Source organism: Eptatretus burgeri, chromosome 5, assembly GCF_056783735.1.
Source record: "Eptatretus burgeri isolate ZD-2024b chromosome 5, Ebu_testis_v1, whole genome shotgun sequence".
In the NCBI taxonomy this organism is placed as follows: domain Eukaryota; kingdom Metazoa; phylum Chordata; class Myxini; order Myxiniformes; family Myxinidae; genus Eptatretus; species Eptatretus burgeri.
In genome coordinates this window covers 96,001,893-96,020,565 of record NC_140965.1, presented here as the reverse complement: position 1 = coordinate 96,020,565, position 18,673 = coordinate 96,001,893, and the positions used below count along the sequence as shown (strand labels likewise).

At 41.0% G+C, this 18,673-nt stretch overlaps 1 protein-coding gene across 18 annotated transcripts in view; it reads left to right on the top strand.

Annotated features, from left to right (window-relative positions):
- Positions 1-18,673, top strand: part of LOC147027002 (sorbin and SH3 domain-containing protein 1-like) — a 419,639-nt gene that overhangs the window by 349,969 nt on the left and 50,997 nt on the right. For 16 of the 18 annotated variants that reach the window (XM_085882987.1, XM_085882986.1, XM_085883002.1 and 13 more), the window contains 2 exons: positions 15,431-15,546; positions 17,127-17,324. In XM_085882987.1, coding sequence (XP_085739113.1) covers positions 15,431-15,546; positions 17,127-17,324 — 314 coding nt within the window. The remainder of the gene's footprint in view (positions 1-15,430; positions 15,547-17,126; positions 17,325-18,673) is intronic. The other 2 variants (XM_085882983.1, XM_085882996.1) reach the window with 2 other exon arrangements.

The following is an 18,673-nucleotide window of genomic DNA, read 5'->3' as shown; positions in this document are numbered from 1 at the left end:
ACACACACACACACACACACACACACACACACACACACACACACACACACACACACACACACACACACACACACACACACACACACACACACACTTGCCTTATTTAATATTTTAGGATTGCAATCTAGACGATGCATTTGTACAATGGAAAGCATTCTGCCCATCAATTCTGCAGTTTGCATCATCCTTTCTTCAATGTCGGACAATGTAACTTTGTCAACAGTGTTTCATGCTCAGGCACACTTGTATCAATCCATCGTTCCACAGTTGCTGAAGCCTGCATTTATACGTGCTGATTCAATTGAAAGCTTGGATTTGGACATCTTCTACTATACTCAGCAATTCTCTCTGCCTCTCAATATCCACTTTCCATTGAAATTGATATTTTTGTCTTTGAGAGTCATCTACATATTACGTATGCAAAAGGATGTGGATGATGTTGAGCCATTGCACAATGTGCGGTGAAGGTGCAGTGGGAGGAGATTTGCCTGAAGGTTGTGTTTGGAATGATCTGCCTGAGAAATTCCCTCCACATCTTGTCATGGAATGTAATTTCCATTTTTTTTTCAATGATCATTGGCTATCTACGCCTATCGGCTACACCGTTGGGGTGGCTGGCTTGGGATCCTATGGTCCTGAGTTTGAGCCCTGTCGGACACTGAATTAACACCAGGTGGGGTTGACTCAGCCTGTCAATCTTCCGAGGTCAGCGAAATGAGCACCAGTGTACTGGTAATAGAGCACTGCATTAGCAGCATAGCTGTGTCCCGAACCAATGATGCAACCAGCAGCTGTAGGCTACACACGAGAGTGTGTGTGTGTGTGTGTGTGTGTGTGTGTGTGTGTGTGTGTGTGTGTGTGTGTGTGTGTGTGTGTGTGTGTGTGTGTGTGTGTGTGTGTGTGTGTGTGTGTGTTTATCTATATGTTTCAAATGTGTTTGAATGTTGATGGAAGGGGTGGGGAGGATGAAGCTCATGGGTGGATAAATTAAAAGAGAATGCATTTGAGAAAAGGAAGTTGAGGAGAAGGATAGTGGAGAAAGGGACGAGAAGTTAGGAAGGTGAAAGATGTAAGGGTAAAAAAAGGAGGAAGTAGGTGTCACATCAGGACAATTTGAGAGGGTGGTCATTATTTATTCTATTAGTTTATTGCTTTTTCAGATTGCCCATTACTTCGACAACTACTACTATTTGTGGAACATCTGTATGTTTTTTATATATATATATATATATATATATATATATATATATATATATATATATATATATATATATACACACACACACACACAACATACTGAAACGCAAAAGAAACTTACCACTTGTTTGAAATGTAATAAAATTGTAACAGTTCAAAATAAAACAAACCAACAATTGCTAATTGAAACTTTGGCATTTTATTGATGACATGTCAAGTTTTTGACCAAGATACACCATCTCATAAGTTTGGTATACACTACAGAACAGCACAGGGTGCAATGTCAGTCCCCTTTCAATAGCGTGTGTGGCCACCATTGTTTTGGATACAGTCAGTGCATCATCGGCGCATACTGCCTACCAGTCTTTGGATGGATTGCTGCTAGATTCTGTCCCACTCAGTCCTCAATGTTCTAAGCCATCTGACTTAGGACCATCTGCCTGTCCTGCCTTGCAGTGGTGACTCTTGGCCTCCCTGATCGAGGTCTGTCATCTGCAGAGTTGTGGAGGGTGTCTCTGTCCACCAGGGCCGATATCGTCTGGTGTGAACAGCCAAGGCGATGTGCCACCTCACGGTAGCTCAATCCGCCTTGCAATATGCCCAAGGCACACTGCCGTTGATCCCTTGACAATCGTGGCATGTTGATTGAAATTCCCATTTTGCACTGGCCTTTTTAAAGCCAATATCAAGACATCACGTGCAGCTCATTAAAATAATCCCGTACCCCTTGGCTAATCACTGACAGTCAAAACGGCTGTTCAACAGCTGTGCTATGAAGTGACCATTGAAGGTTCAAGTGACCATCTGTGACCGTTTTGTCTGACAGTGAGGACACAATTGTCCACAAATAAGTTCACACATTTACTACACGCAGTGTTATTGTTGATATTTGAAGGTTTAAAAGGTGGTAAGTTTATTTTGCGTTTCAGTATCTATCTATATAAATATATATATATATATATATATATATATATATATATATATATATATATATATATATATATATATATATATATATATATATATATATATATATATATATATATATATATATATATATATACTGTCCGTTGGGTGTGGTAATGCCACTGATGTACGCTCGTGCTTCCTCAATAAATTAGACGAGGAGGGAAGAATTTAGAATTTGGCCAGGGATCCAGCAGATATTGTAATACTCGTCTCCCTGGAAGCTAATAACGATTAATGTTGGTGGACAAAATAAACAATGGAATTTATCAACAAGGAGTTGAGAAGAGTATCTTTACTGCCGTGCGAAATGAGGTGCGGCTGATGTTTGGAGTATTGTCCCTTCGTCTGAGCAAAGTAGGCTAACACTTAACCTTAGCCCCAGTAATGAGAAGGTGGATGGGGGAGAGGGTAGAAAACACAATTACCTGGAAAGGAAGAGGTTTGCTTGGGGAGGTATTGATGAGGGTAGAAATGATTATGTGTTTGGATGGTGACAGCTGCTCATGCAGTGTGCAAACCTGGGTGGTGTGGGGAGGGAGGTTGGTGTGGGGTTACAAAGGGAAGATTGTCCAAGTGCAGAAAGAAAGAAGGAAGTAGAAGACGGAGAGACCACTGACTTCTTTGTGATGATTTTTGATCCACCAATGTTTTTTGAGGGTTTTGGATTCCAGGGAATCAAGATTTGCAAGTCATGAGAAGAGGTTGCCTTGGATGTTTTTGGCTGATAGTTTGGTAAGCAAGATCTGGTGCCAGACTCTGTAAAATGCTTGTTATATGTTCAGATAGATGGTCTTGATCTGTTGTTTGAGAGTGAGGACCTTCATCCATTGTTGGGAGAGCAGAAATAGTATGTCCAGGGTATAGTGATTGGGTCTGTTGGTCGGAATCCAAACTGATGGTCTGAGATCAAGCATTTGCAGAAAAGGGAAGGATTTGACATCAACTGCAATTATCAATTCCATAACTTTGATTTTAATTGGAAGTAAGCTAATTGGCGAATAGTTAAGAGGTGTGGTTTTGCACAATTTATGTGTAAAGCAATGATGTTGCCTGGTTCCAAGTCGACGGAAGGTGACCAAGGGCAAATGCTATGGTAAGCAGAGGAGAAGGAGGATGTAAAAGAGCAGCAGAGCCGAGTTTTAAGAAGGACACTGATGTTGTCCACGCCTGACTCAATGTGAATCTCTGGTTCCCAGAAACCTCTCCACCTTCAACTTGAGAAAGATAGTGTCCAGGAGAAGATGGGGTGAGTGGGTAGATTTCTTCTTGAGAGATGTGTATACCTATAGGGAGTGAGTGGTTGGGGATGCAAGATTTGAAAACAAACACTATTGAGACATTCAGTCGTATCATAAGCAGAGTTTGTTGTGGTGCCAATTCAACCGAGGAAAGGGATGAAGGGAGAGCATACATTACACCAGGTCTTTGAGGAAGGAGACACGTTTGAAAGTTCAGCCTTGAGATTTGCCAGATGTTGTTTTCTGGATCTCCTGAGGATGGACATGCAATTGTTCCGGGCTTTGTGGAATGACCTGAATTTGCCTTCAGTCAGATTTGCTTTTCAGGAAGAGAAGGCAAGTTGTTTGAAGGCAATGACCTCACTGCAGGATTCAGCATACCATTGGTGAGAGCATGAGTATGATAACTGTAGATCAGATGAATAAATATATGTGTGCCTGAGATGGAGAGGGAAAGAATTTGTGGAAGACTTCCCAGGCAACATCAATAGCATGGACAGCGGAGACAGAAGACCAATCGTGAAGTAAAGGGGCTGCTTATTGCCCCTGCCAGTCGGCTTGAGTGAACTGCCAGACTCTTGAACTGAGATGCCTCTCCAGAGAGATCTGGACCCCCACAAGATCGTTATCAGATGAACCAATTGGAGGAGTGGAGGAACAGGAGATGTTAAAAATGCAGTTGGGTTCAGAAGGGAGGATTCGCCTTTGGCGGAAATCTCAATTTGAAAGTTCACAGACTGGGTCAGGCTCATGAAGTCACAGAAATCGATTGCTGAAAGTCCTTTAACATCAACAAACAAATTTGGATGGGAAAGCCAGCTTTATCTCCCCTTTGAAGGACAGCATCACTGCTCGATGTACCCTCATACCTGTGAAGCACCATTGTGATTGACAGTTTTTAATTAGGCGAGGAATTCCAGGTTATAAATGTTACACCATGAAACCCTGCAAAATAGCCTATGAAAGGAACAAAACAAAAAACGCTCCAAAGTTTGTGCCTTGATTTTTTTATTTATTCTTATGCTATCTTTGTTTCTGCCCCCCCCCCCCTTATTGTTAAATATGTATGATGGTTAACTTGTAATTTTTTAAAATGCATATTGTATCCATAATCCCTGTTCATATTTCAGAGCTCCACCTGGATCATTCATCAATACTATGAGGTGTGTGTGTGTGTGTGTGTGTGTGTGTGTGTGTGTGTGTGTGTGTGTGTGTGTGTGTGTGTGTGTGTGTGTGTGTGTGTGTGTGTGTGTGTGTGTGTGTGTGTGTGTGTGTGTGTCTCTGTCTGTCAGTCACCATTTTTCTCAGAGACGACTGAACAAATCTTCGTCAAACTTTCAGAGGTTCGTCAATGAGTGCCTGGGAGTGTTTTAGGCTAAAAAAACTATTTTTTGTTTTAATAATCGTTGTACAGTGTCGAAAGCTTTTTGATTAATGACAGTTATATTCAAATACACATACGTATAAATAAATACCAAACAATTACCAGACATTTAAATACAAATAAACATCTTCTGGAAGCAGTCAAAATTAGTTCTTCTTCTTCTTGTTTTCTTTGTTCTTTCTTTTTTCTTCTTCTTCGTCGTCTCCTTCTTCCTCTTTTTCTTCTATTTTTCTTCTTCTTCCACAGAACCTGATAAATGAATATAATGAACACACAAGAGGTATAAATGTAAACTATGAATACACCAAACTTTTGTCAAAAAAAATAAAATATTTACATCAAAAAAAAAAAATATATATATATATATATATATATATATATATATATATATGTATGAAATGTACCAGGGTAGATGATGATTAGGGGGAGGAGGGGTCGGGGTAACATGACTTTGTGACCACCCTGTCAGGTACAGTACATTTCTCTATGTGTGAAGTGATTTTGCGATCTCTTGGTTTCGGGTCTCATGGTCATGATCACTTGTCAATTGCAATTTCGCAGGGTTTCCACAAATCTCATGGGATTGTGAGTTGAACAGGTGACCATGATGGCCATTTTTAAATCTCTCTATCGTGCCTAAGCCTTTGTAGCTACCTGAAAGGGAATATTAAATGATCGCCGACCACATTCCTTAGTGTGTGTGACAGGAAGTGTTTTCGGCCCCCACAAAAAAAAAGCCGGCAACGCCGGCTACCCCTGCTAGTTAGGGCAGCTCGCTGACCTAATCTAACCATTCGATGTCCTCAGTTCCGTCTGTCTGTCTGTCTGTCCGTCCATCCGTCAACAATTTTTATTTTTCTATCTCCTCAGAGACGTTTCGGCCGATTCAGTTCTTACTTTACACGATGATTATAATACTAGTTGCTCTATATATATATCGTCTGAGCCCTTTTTCGCATTTTCGCCTCGGGGTCAAAGTTACAGGGTCATCAAGTGCAAAATGACCGATTGGTCAAATGGCCTATAAGGAAGCATCGGGCGGCTATAATGTACAATAGTTGTCATCGGGATTATTAAGAAGATTTAATTCGACCAACAAGTTTCTTGTTACCTCTGTCGTCTGGCCCTGCTTATTGGGCAACACGAGGTCCGCTGACTTCAACACGGCTTCTCACGGTTATTTTAAGTTCAATTTAAATTCTGTTTTCACTTTCCGTAGTCGCTGAGGTTGATTAACACTCGGTTGCATCAAGTTTTGTATCCGAGCTGACCATCAAACCCGCTCGGGTGTATTTTATATAATAATGGTATCTTAATACAAATATTTCTGGGTGAGTTGTTTCTTTTGAATTTTTTTTTCTTTTTTTCATTGCCATTTATTATCTGTGTTTACCAACATTTTCTAATTTCTAATCTGGGCCTCTTAAGCTCAAACATTTGAATGTTAAAGGACTGCTGTCATCTTATACAGAAAGTTGTTGAAGAATAGCATTTTTTGTGTTTTTAACTGATGTTGATCTGGTTTTGTTATGCTGATGCCACTCTGTGCTTTTGCATGAATTATTTCACTTGATATGTCACGAAGATGACAAATCATATTGTATATAATTTGAAGGGTTTGGTTGATTGTTTGACTTTAAGCACTTCTGAACCTCTGATTGGAATGAGTTGAAAACTGGTGCTTGTAGTGGGTGTGAAGAAGTTTAGGTGGGTAAAAAAACACATGCTGCTGTGCATCATCAAGATCGGTGAAGAGTAACAAGTGTTTAGAAAGAGTAGGGGGACGACGGATGGAATGTTTGCCCTGATACAGCTGGTGGAGAAGAGGTTGGGGGTGCAAGGTGAAATGGCATTGGGATTTGTCACCTTGGAGAAGGCCGATGACACTGTCCTGAGAGAGATGGTGATGGTGACACTGAGATAGATGCGAGTGCTGGAAGCAAAAGTTAGGTTGGTGGAAGGGATGTACAAGGGAATGAAGGGAAGAATTTTTGTTGGTTCTGTGACGTCGGAGGTGTTCAGTGTGTACATCGGTTTGAGGCATGGAATCGCTCTCAGCCCACTCATGTTTATCATGGTGATGGAGCTGGTAAGCAGGATGGTGAGCTTGAGGGGAAGTATGGGGAGGATGTTGTGCGTGGACAATCTGGTTGTTGTGGTGAAGAGTAAGTAGGAGATGCAGATGGTACTGGGGAAGTGGAAGGAGACAATCAGGAAACGTGGACTGAGGATGGGTATGGAGAAGACTGAGGTGATGTGGGTCTGACAGCAGAGAAAATATATTGATATCAGGTTGGAGAGGAAGGAGATCAGGCAGGGAAATACGTGAGTACCTGGAAGGAAGAGTGAGTGGTGATGGTAAGTCGGAGGCAGAGGTGTGGAAGAGGATTCAGTTTGGTGCGAATGTGTGGAGGACGGTGGAGGTAGTAATGGTTGACAGGGATATCAAGGAAATTGAAAGGGAAAGTTTTGATGTCTTGTGTGATGCCTGCCTACCTTTACGGCCTCAAAACGGTGGCACTGACAAAGAGACAACAACAGAGGCTGCAGTTCTGCGAACAACTGGGTCAGGAGGATTACAGTGATGAAGAGGGTGGATAGGATGACGGATGAACTGAGGGAGGAGTTAGGTTTGCAGATGAGCTTGACGGGGAGGTTGGTGAAATGCCGGCTGAGATGGGCTAGACACTTGATGCGGATGGAGGAAGAGAGAATGGCAAAAAGTGGTTGCGTTGAGGGAGCAGAGTCGGAGGAAAACGGTAGACCACGGTTGAGATGGGAGGATTGTGTGAGGAGGGATATCAGTAAGGTAGGGGTGGTTGGAGAGTGGAGAGAGTTGACCTGAGGAAGTAGAGTACATTGGGCAAGGTAGGACAGAAGCGTGGTACTGTTGGACCTCACCCGTAATAAGGTGAAGAGAAGGAAGAAGAAGATGAATAAGAAGTCTTTACCCGAATTTTATTTCTGTCTTTCATTCCCATTGTAACTGCATTCATCAAAGCTCATGGATTTGTTTGAACTCCCTTCTCAATTATCCAAACACTTTAACAAAAACATTGTGACTCATGAAAGGACCATTGATTTGTTTTGTACGACAGAAACAAGGGCATGACGTGAAGGACAATTTTAATGGAGTGCACCAAATGTATGCAGGGAAGTGGCTTGGTAAGAGGCAAAATGAAGGGCTTTAAACGCGGGACAATTGATCTCGGATATGGATAAAACTATCCAAATGGCACATGTGCTGCTGGACGGAAAACAATCAAGGTAACCAGCTAAATGGCATGTTCGCTACTGAAGGAAAGATACACAAATAAAATGTAAATATCCTGCAAATGGAGGTAAAATGAAAATTAAATCCCATTGGAACTTCATCGGTGCGCAACGGCGCTTCCAGAGATCATACATTTCATCTGTTTGTCCTTAAACTAAAATACAATTGAATATTCCATGTTTGGGGGAGAATTGAACATGAGGTCACTTTTCACTTGTGAGGAATTCCTTTAATTGTACATTACTATACGTTTTGTTTTTGTAATTATATATCAGACTTGCAATACATCATATACTAGAAGCAAATGTTGCACTATATTGTCTTCCTTATTGGCCAAAGTGAAGTGAAACAACCAAACCAACATGTGGCGATTATTTTAGGGAAAGATTTGCTGCTCTGCAATGTGTCTATCCTTTACTCACCCAATCCCTATCCGTGTCCCGGGAAATTTTATGGAAGTGATGAGGTCACTGATGACTAGTTACGTTGTGCTCATGAGGCACCCGGTATAACGTAGCTCCCTGGTATCCGACATGTTGTCTGGAATCGAGTGTGTGTGTGTGTGTGTGTGTGTGTGTGTGTGTGTGTGTGTGTGTGTGTGTGTGTGTGTGTGTGTGTGTGTGTGTGTGTGTGTGTGTGTGTGTGTGTGTGTGTGTAAAATTGCTTCTTTAAAAGCCCCAATTATTTCCAACTTCTTGTGCAGTCAGCCAGGGAATGTTTTTGGCTCTGCTGGCTCCAACAGTTTCGTGACCCCCTCTTCTTGTGGGATCACAAACTTGCTGGTGAGGCCCGATATTCAAGTGAAGGTGACAGGCAACACACCTATTATTGACAGAAATTATGTTTTGTGTGTGACTCTATTCATTCTTATTACAACATGTCGACCCTCTTTTGGGGGAAGATGCTGAAGGTTTCACTGCCCCTTCTTTGAACTTGCAGTGTTTGGAAGCCATCCTTCTGTTTGGTTTTTAAAGAAACCTTTGTGTACATCTGCCGGAGCCACAAACACACCTGTTTCATTTCTCTGTTTGTTTTTTTAGTGCGGAACACTGTGATTGGAAAATTTGATGCTTTCAGATGGCAAACTGCTGACGATGGGGGAAACTTTGCATAACTGCTGTTGTGGGTGGAGGCTCTCTCTATTCCTTGTGTCGTGGGTGGCTATAGTTTAATTCGGCTTGAATTCCCTCTGTATTTTACAATGTCGTGGGGGGAGGAGGTGGCGTAAATATGTTCAGGGCTTCAACTCATCCATGCGTCTTCATCGAGAACTGTTCTCAGTAAATGGAGTAAATAGCACATTAATTTATCATGCACTAAAACCGAATAACTTGAAAAAATCAAAAACATAATTTCAACGAGTTAAAATAATTTATTTAAACTGAATATATATATATATATATATATATATATATATATATATATATATATATATATATATATATATATATATATATATATATATATATATATACATACATTGTATGGGTTTACCTTTTTTTTAATATCTCTACCTTAATTGGGACTACATGATTCCTGTTCAATAATCCAAAGCATTCTACAGTGTTGGTATTTATTTAATCATGGTATTTGATCATGCATTAACCCCAGAGGGAAATGTGAAATTAATCCACAGTAATTGCAAGTTAGTAGGCTCAGCGACGGAATGGTTGGAGTATCTACTCTGAGGCTGGGACGCTCGTGGTTCAAACCCCCTCTGAGTCGTACCAAAAACTTTAGAAATGGTACGTGCTGCTTCCTTATTTGCCGGTCAGGTTTTAAAAGGATACAACACGGACAAACAATACTGGGAAGGCAATGGAAAACCACCCAGTATAACTCTTGCCAAATGGCAAACGACCCAAAAAGTATAACTGTTGCCACTGCTCCAACAGCACCGATGCTCTGCAAAAGAATACGGTACATCAAAAAAATTACATGTTACCACTCAAGTGTGTTCCTTAGTACCTGTATGTATGTTTTTGAAACTGCTGCATGGTGATTAATGCTCCATTATGATGTTCATTCCTTTTTTTGACAAATATTACAGCAGTGGGATCAGGTTCCTGCCATAAACAGTTATTTTTCTCAATGAGTTATGAATGGTTAGCCTTTATATGTATATGTAAATATATATATATATATATATGTATATGTATATGTATATGTATATGTATATGTATATGTATATATATATATATATATATATGTATATGTATATATATATGTATATATATATATATATATATATATATATGTATATGTATATATACATTAACTTGGGTAATTTCCTTTATCCATTGCCTCAGTCTTTGCCTCCACACACCCTGCACACAAACTACTTTGTGCCGTGCACAAATAAATGTACTGTACAATATATTATTTGTGTGCAATATCCTGGTATGCCTGGTGCTGGTTTAATGGTTTGGATTGTGGACTTGGGATCCCAGCATAATGAGTTCAAATCCTGTTTAGCTGTTGAATTAATACCAGGTGGGGTTGACTCAGCCTGCCATCCTTTTGAGGTTGGCAAAATGAGTACCAGCTTGCTGGGATGATTGAGCCATTTGAGTATCCTGTGTTGGAGTGGTGACCCATCCAGGATTCTGCCTCATGGCCCAGGGCACTGCTTTGCCAGCACTGATGCTCTTTATGGAGTGTGGTCCCAATGGATGGATGGAATATTCTGGTGATTTTTTTGTTTTTTTTGTAGTGTACTGTATCTTATTGTACCCTGTATAATTTGTGTTGAAGTTTACTGCTGTACACTGGTGTTGAGAATTGTATTTTGAGTAATTTAATGTCACATGGGTACATCTGGGATGAAGATTCTGGCATTCATACACAGCTTCACCATACCCTCCGTTGTCTTTGTTTCATTTTCATGGCATGCAGTCTATGTTTTCCGATGTTGCCACAGTTTGTGAAGTTTATCGTGAAATATTTTTGTGATCCTTAAGCATCATGCTTCCTCATAAAGTTTTTAGTGACAAGGATGTATCTGTGGTTAAGAGACAGTGTAAAAGTGTTGCCTTCGAAGTGAAATTCGATGTGCGTCGAATGGATGCTGGTGAACATATGGTTGATGTTGCCGGGTTATTAACTTTGCCTCCAACTATGGTACCATACCATCAAATGTATGTGTACAGCATATCAAAATCACAAAGTACAACACACACACACACACACACACACACACACACACACACACACACACACACACACACACACACACACACACACACACACACACACACACACCGGAAGATATTCAAAAAACATTGGGCAGATTGGGCATGGACAAAGAAGGATCATTGGAATGGCAAAGAAGAGATCAGCTCAATTAGGATGGAGAACGAATCATTATTAATGCCCAAGACCAAGGACACTACACCAATGGCTTTAAGAAAATGGCAGGACTGAGTCAATCAGACAAGTGTAGTTTCTGTGAGGTAGAAACAGAAAGCATGAGCCACCTCCTATCAGGATGTAAAAAAAACTAATGTCAGAACAGCTGTGCACCCAAAGGCACAATAGAGCATGTGGAGTAATCCACTGGCACTTCTGCAAAAACTTCAATATCCCAATCCCAGAATACTCATGGAAACACAAACCAAAAGCGATAATTAAGAATAAGGAAATGACCTGATGATCCCATCGAGCGTGAACATAGAAAATAAAGCATTGCAGCCAGATGTAGTACTTGGGTAAAAAAAAATTAAACAGCCATTGCTAATTGAGGTGTCAATACTCAGTGATTTTGGCCTAAGTATCATTGAAATCAAGAAAATAACTAAGTATCAAGACCTCAAGAATGAAGTGAAATGATCCTGGAAATTGAAGAGCACCAAAATTGTGCCAGTGCGAATTGGAGCACCGGGAATGATGATGAAGAACCTCACGGAGATCTTTGAAATCATCCTAGGGGAATATTAATACGAACAAAGTGCAGTTTCAAGCTGTGCGGGGCCCAGTGATTATACTGAAAACAGCCCTTGGAACAAAACCTTGAGAACAACACAACTTCACAGCTTGGTCCATGAATCGTGACTCCCCCACACCCCTGCTTTCTGAAATGGAGGTAGATACTTCGGGACCTGGGAGGGCTCTGTTCCACCTTCAGAAACCTGCATATGGGGATAACAACCAATAACAGATAAGTTTGGGAGGAAGAGGGCAGTCGTTAAATTAAGGTTTTTATTATCATGTGTTCACTTAGCTTGTAAAAACTCTTTCCTGTATTGGTTTGTGCATAGGGTAAGGTGTTTTTGTAGTACCTGTGAGGACACGGGCATTGGCTTACTTAGAAATAGCTCGGTGAAGGCGTCCCATACATTTCTTCTTCGATGTCTAAACGGAAAAGGATGGAAAATGAAAGGGACGATGCGGCACACCCCCCCCCCCCCCCACAAACAGGGAAATGATTCTCCCCTCCCAGAGGCTACCATTAGTGCACCACTTTCATTTGGAAGACAGCCATTTGACCACACTACTTCAGCATGGAAGACAACCGTTCTTCCACGCTGCTCTCTATCGATGTGTGGAGGGTGAGGATTGTTATGTTAATGTCTAACGGTGCACAGAATGTGAACATTACAAAAATCCCATTTGGAGTGAAACAAGCTTTGCTCTCTTCTGCTCCTTGTGCCCTGGCAGTGTCTCTCCATCCCGTTGTTTCGTTCCTTCTCCTGAGTTTGCACCATTCAAGTTCTGCAGCAGCCTCGTTTTCTTCATCCTGTGCCTTCCCTCCTTCCTGACCTGGTTTTTGTGTGGCTGCTTGTTTGTGTCTGGCTCCATAGAGGGATTAGCTTTTGATGTCATTATTCTGACTTGTACCGTTCTGTCTGTTGGGATTCTGGTGCCATGCCTCATGTTGCTGCCATTATTGCCAATATTTGGGATCATTTGGAAACCACGGAGGATCAAACTTGTAGGAATCTTGATTTATAATCTGTGTGGTGATAGACCCTGTCAGAATACTGTCCTACATTAACCGCTCAGTTTGGGTCCGTGTAGAGCCATGATAGTTCGGCTGTCCTTGGAGCCTAGACTCCAGCGGATAACTGCATTGGTGTGGCTGTATATTATTCGGAGGTTGCTGTTCATGCAACTAAGATATATCTGTGTATATATGTATATGTACATATATTTTTGTTTGTTTGTTTGTTTTATCTTTCATCAGCATGGTATGTGTTCGAAGAAATAAAGGCATAGCCAACCAACAAATAGTACTATTCACGACTCTACTGATTTTGATCCAAACAGAGAGAGCACACTTAATGTAAGACATAAGGCTTTTATTTAGGATTCTATAAAGGCAAACCGAGATTGCATTCACACCGTTGTTATGGATCTGGTCTCAAGAGTGAATGGGAATAGTTGGAATAGTTACTTCCGAGTGCATGTTAGAATAGGCATGATGTAATTACCAAGATAGCATCATGTAATATTGAGCAAGCTCTTGTCTTTCCTGTCCAAATGTCTGTTTCTAATGCCTTATTTTTCCACCTCCCTACACTCTGCAACATCTCCATGTTAGCATGTACAATTTGTCTGTTTGTATTTTTCAACTCTACTTTTAGCGCAGACATGTGCCCATGGGGGTCCACCCCACCCCACCAGAACTAATAAAAGTCATAACACTGTACTAGCAAGGCAGGCTGGTCATCATTGTTGTCGTCGTCATCGTCATCTCTCTCTCTCTCTCTCTCTCTCTCTCTCTCTCTCTCTCTCTCTCTCTCTCTCTCTCTCTCTCTCTCTCTCTCTCTCTCTCTCTCTCTCTCTCTCTCTCTCTCTCTCTCTCTCTCTCTCTCTCAGCGCTCTTCGTGGTTGAGTCAGTCTCATCTGTGTACCTGGCATCTGCTTACTTGTACGCCTGCCCTTCTTGCCTGCATGCCGCTGGCTTCGCAGTTTGTAGTGCAGGGAGTAAGTGCTGGGATCGGGCACACTAGCAACCGTGGGGCCAAGCCCTCCACGAGATGATCGGGAGTGATCACGGGGAGTTCCGCCGCCACGGGACCACACGATGTGTGGAATGGTGCCACACTATACAGATTTCTGGATATATATATATATCTCTCTCTCTCTCTCTCTCTCTCTCTCTCTCTCTCTCTCTCTCTCTCTCTCTCTCTCTCTCTCTCTCTCTCTCTCTCTCTCTCTCTCTCTCTCTCTCTCTCTCTCTCTCTCTCTCTCTCTCTCTCTCCATCCCAAATGAGTGAAATATGGTTAATTGTTAAGCCGTCGGAGTCCCGAGGTTATCGTTGGCTTTTCCGCGTGTGCGGTCATATTCATCTTCTTCTTTCCCGCCACATTTTGTTGTTAAATCCTGTTTGTAATTGAAAACTTGTGTAGTAATCGCAGAAGAGAACTCCAAAACTCATGGAAAATTGGAATAAACTGAAGTTGGGCTGTTTGGAATGCATGCAGTTAAGGCGCTAAAAAAGGTGAATCACCTGTAATGGTTTGCTCGGCCGCTTCTGTACAGGCTGATTTGCTGCGGTCATTTGTATGAGATGCCGATTCACATGCAAATTAACTGGCGGACACCAATGGCTCTTGTCCCTTCTCCTCCCGGCAGCCGCATCAGCCGTTGAAGACCTGCGACCATTACAATACTTTATCAGGAGAGTTGAGTTGGAAAAGCAGTGATTATGGGATGAAGTACAAACAATTTGCTTTCTCACCAGCTTTAGTTACAAAAATTACAATCTGCAGTTTTGTCACTTTGTCTTCAGAAAAATGAAATGTTCAAATTTAATTGTTTTACCATCTCTCAATGGCAACCTTTATTACATCGATATTTTCCATTAATTTGCAGAAGTTTCCTCGAAGTGTAACATGAGTACGTATTCGACTTTCTCCACTCAGCGATACCCTCAGTAGGAATCGTATTTCACCATAGATGTTTCCCATTATTGTTTGAAGCATTACTAATTCACGTGGTGGTTTCGTGTTGGGAGTGATGTCTTTCAGGGAATGGAAAGTTTTGTCATCCATCTTATGTTAGGCAGCAGTGTTCAGGATTCTGTTGTTTCCATGGATGGTGTATGATGTATAAAAAGCTGGCAGCACTGTCGTGATATATATTTTTGGATAAATTTGGGGTTTTGAGATGTGACGTTATTTGGTTTTTCGTTCCAGGATTCCACCGTGAAACCATCTTTGAAGAAGCTGTGAATTTTTCACACTTCTTTTATTTCTTCTGTTTACCATTAAGGATAACACATGTGACATGTTTACATGAAATGACCTATGCGTGTTTGGAAAAACGGTTTTCTTGTTTTAATCATTTATCTATTTATTTTTTTATTAATTTATTTTTTTTTAATGTAATTGCTGTTTGAAGTGTTTCTTTTGTTGTCTTCACAGACTTGGTCTTTCCAAGGCCACCATCTGCTTGTGCCTCTCCGACAAATCGCAGCCCTGCTCCTGACAGTGGCGGAAGTCCCGACGAAGTAGCCCGCAGACGTCGGGAGGAGAAGGAGGTCAGAATCAGGCCGAGCTTTATTTATACCTTTGTTCTCTCTTTAATATATTTTGTGATGACACAAGGCAATGGGGGAAAGAAAAAAAATCTATATCCTTCATGTAATTAAGTTAATCAAGCATTCTGTATGATGACATTTGTTAATTGTGCAATGCTACACATGAAATCACCAAGTGCGAAAGACTATAATTTAACATTCACATGTCATTAATTCATTCCGATCACGCGACAGGGCCAACACGGAAGTCATTAGGCAATTCACCTTGTGGGAGCTGTAATGGTCCCAAAACCAGCCACTCGGCCTCCCCCAAACCAAATATATCATTCAACAAAAAATGAGTGATTAATTTTTTTTGTTTTAAAATGCTCTGGAGGTGATATTTGAAAATATAACTTGAGACCCCTACGGCATTTCCTGTTGTGTGCAGCACATGGCTGCTGGTTGCATAATTTGGTGGTGGCATGGCTGTGCCGCTAATGCAGTGTCCCCTGTGGGTTGGAGCAGTAATTTGTAATTTGTTCAGGGTGACGGCGATAATTCATCTACTCTTCATGAAGGACACAGTGAGATCTCTAACGTCCACTGATTAATGCTGGTAGATGGCAATCCCAGTTTAACGCCCATCCGTGGGATGGCACACACATTGATGCCTCGTCTTGCCAACCTGAAGTCATTGCATCACAATTGTGTTGAGTTATTCCAGTTGATTGCCTTGTAATCTTTATCGTCAATGTTTTCTCACTACTAAGAAAAGAAAAGGGAATGTTTCTGTGTATTTTATAGATGACGTGAAATCGAACTTGCCTTTATGGGGTATTCCCAATTGTTATGAATCCAGGGCTATAAATTTTGCTTTGAACCACTGTTACCACCAATGTGCATTCAACACGTTTAATTGCTTGGTTTTCAACATAGCACAGGAAGTTGTTTGTATGGTGTGAATGGCGGTTATTTGCTGGATTAGCCTCGGATGCTGAGTTTGCAGATAACAGTGACAATAAGATGCTGAGCCACTTTCACCGACACTCTTTCAGGAAACTGCTGTGTTCAGCAGGAGATGTTGGAGAGCGATTTGATCTGGGAGGTAAAAGGTTTCAGCACGGTAACCGAGACCGTCGATTTATTTCGTTTTTGGGGAGATTATTCTTATTATTTATTGGTCTTCTTTGTTCCTTTTAAGTTGAACTGTTACATCCTGTATCTCGATTGAAGGTTTCAAAATGTATTTCCACCATTTTATTCAACACTGTACTGCACAATGCCCGAGGCACTTCAGTAAATATTGGGGGATCTGTGGACAAAAAAAAAATTGTAATACTGAGTATTTAAGAAATTTAATTATTTTGTGGACGTGATATTCGACCATCTATTGACACCATAATGACCTCTGAAGCTAATGAACTTCCTGATTACATGAGAATGCCTAGTGAGCGAAATCGACTTGTCCTTCCTTCGCTGTGGGGTATTTTGCTTTGGGGTAGGGATGGGAGTGGGGGATCACATGTTTCCACAATGCTTCAAGAGGCACGGAAGGTCACCCAACCACCACCTTTCCCTCCCTCGTTCACCATCAACAGCGGATTCTGGCGGAACAGAGGAGATTAAAACGGGAGCAGGAGGAGGCTGACATTGCTGCCCGCCGCCATTCGGGTGTCTTTGTTCACCAGCCGCAGTTTATCACCAACGAGCGCTTTGGCGAGCTGCTCGGCGGAGAGGAAGGGACCAGGCGAAAGTCTGGTTCCGAGGTCGGTGTGAGCTCTCCCAAGCCAGCGCAAGTTAGCACTCTTTTGTTTTGCTCCCATTTGCCAGTTTTCCTAGCATTTGTTGTGCTTGCCATGGCTTGCTTTCATCTCTGGATGTTGTGCTTTTGATTGTCAAGATCAAATTGTGAAACTATCTTTGGCTGAGTTGGGAATTTTTCACACTTGCTCTTTTGTTTGCTTTGTTTACCATCGAGGACATTATATGTTGATAACATGAGAGGGTGGGAGTGAGGGGGTAAATGAAGAGGAAATGATGGAAGTTTTAGAGGTGAAGGAAGAGTGGTCTATGCGACATTCTGGGAGTGAAAGAAAATGCTTTAAAATTGTCATTTGTGAAGTACTTGATACTTATATGAACTCCAATTGTGGTATCAAGGATTGTCAGTCTTGATTGGTTGTAAAATCACTGCCTTCATCTATTTATAAAGCGATTAACACCAATCAGGAAAAATTCACAGGAACTGTGACCTTGATAGTGCTCCTTGAAATGGCATTAACAAGAGAATACTATTTTAATTGGGAAAAATGCACAAATCTGAAGCATTGTTTTTACTGTGACCATAGCTCTCACTTGTGAGAAATAAGCTACATTGATTGTGCTCTTAAAAATTAACAGCACATCATCAGACGTAAGCTGAGAAATGAGTTGACCAATTTTTCTCGCCTTTATTTACACATCATAACCCACAACATCCAAGTGCAAAACAAATTCCACAAATTTCAGAAAATTAATTAAAAATACAAAACTGGTGTAGACTTTCTTTTGGCACTATATCTATATATATATATATATATATATATATATATATATATATATATATATATATATATATATATATATATATATATATATATATATACACATACACACACAATATTATAATGGTGCAAACGTATGAGTCCAGGAGGAAATTTATTCATTGAGGCATGATAACAAAATAAAGTAGAATAGAAGGGCACTCGGTGGAGCGCGTACCTCCGTAAGGATGAACAGTTTACCTTTTGTATCCTACTGACAGGCCAGATCTGTATCTGGACCTTCACCAAAATCGAATCAGCTTGTTCTTGTCACCCACCCAAATCATACAAGAAGTTTCGTCTGAATCTGTCTGCAACGTTTTGAAATATCGTGCTATATGTCATTTGTGGATATATCAATTCTGAAGAATCACTTAAAAATGAAAGTTTCCTGATCTTCACCAAAATCAAATCAAATCGTTCTTGCCACTTACGCTTCCTATCCACCAATATTAATCCGAATCTGTCCATTACCTTTTGAGATCCAGCAAAAATTAATAATCACTGTAATATGAAACCAAAAGTGCTTTCAAGGAATTTCCATGAACTCTTAAGAATTAATA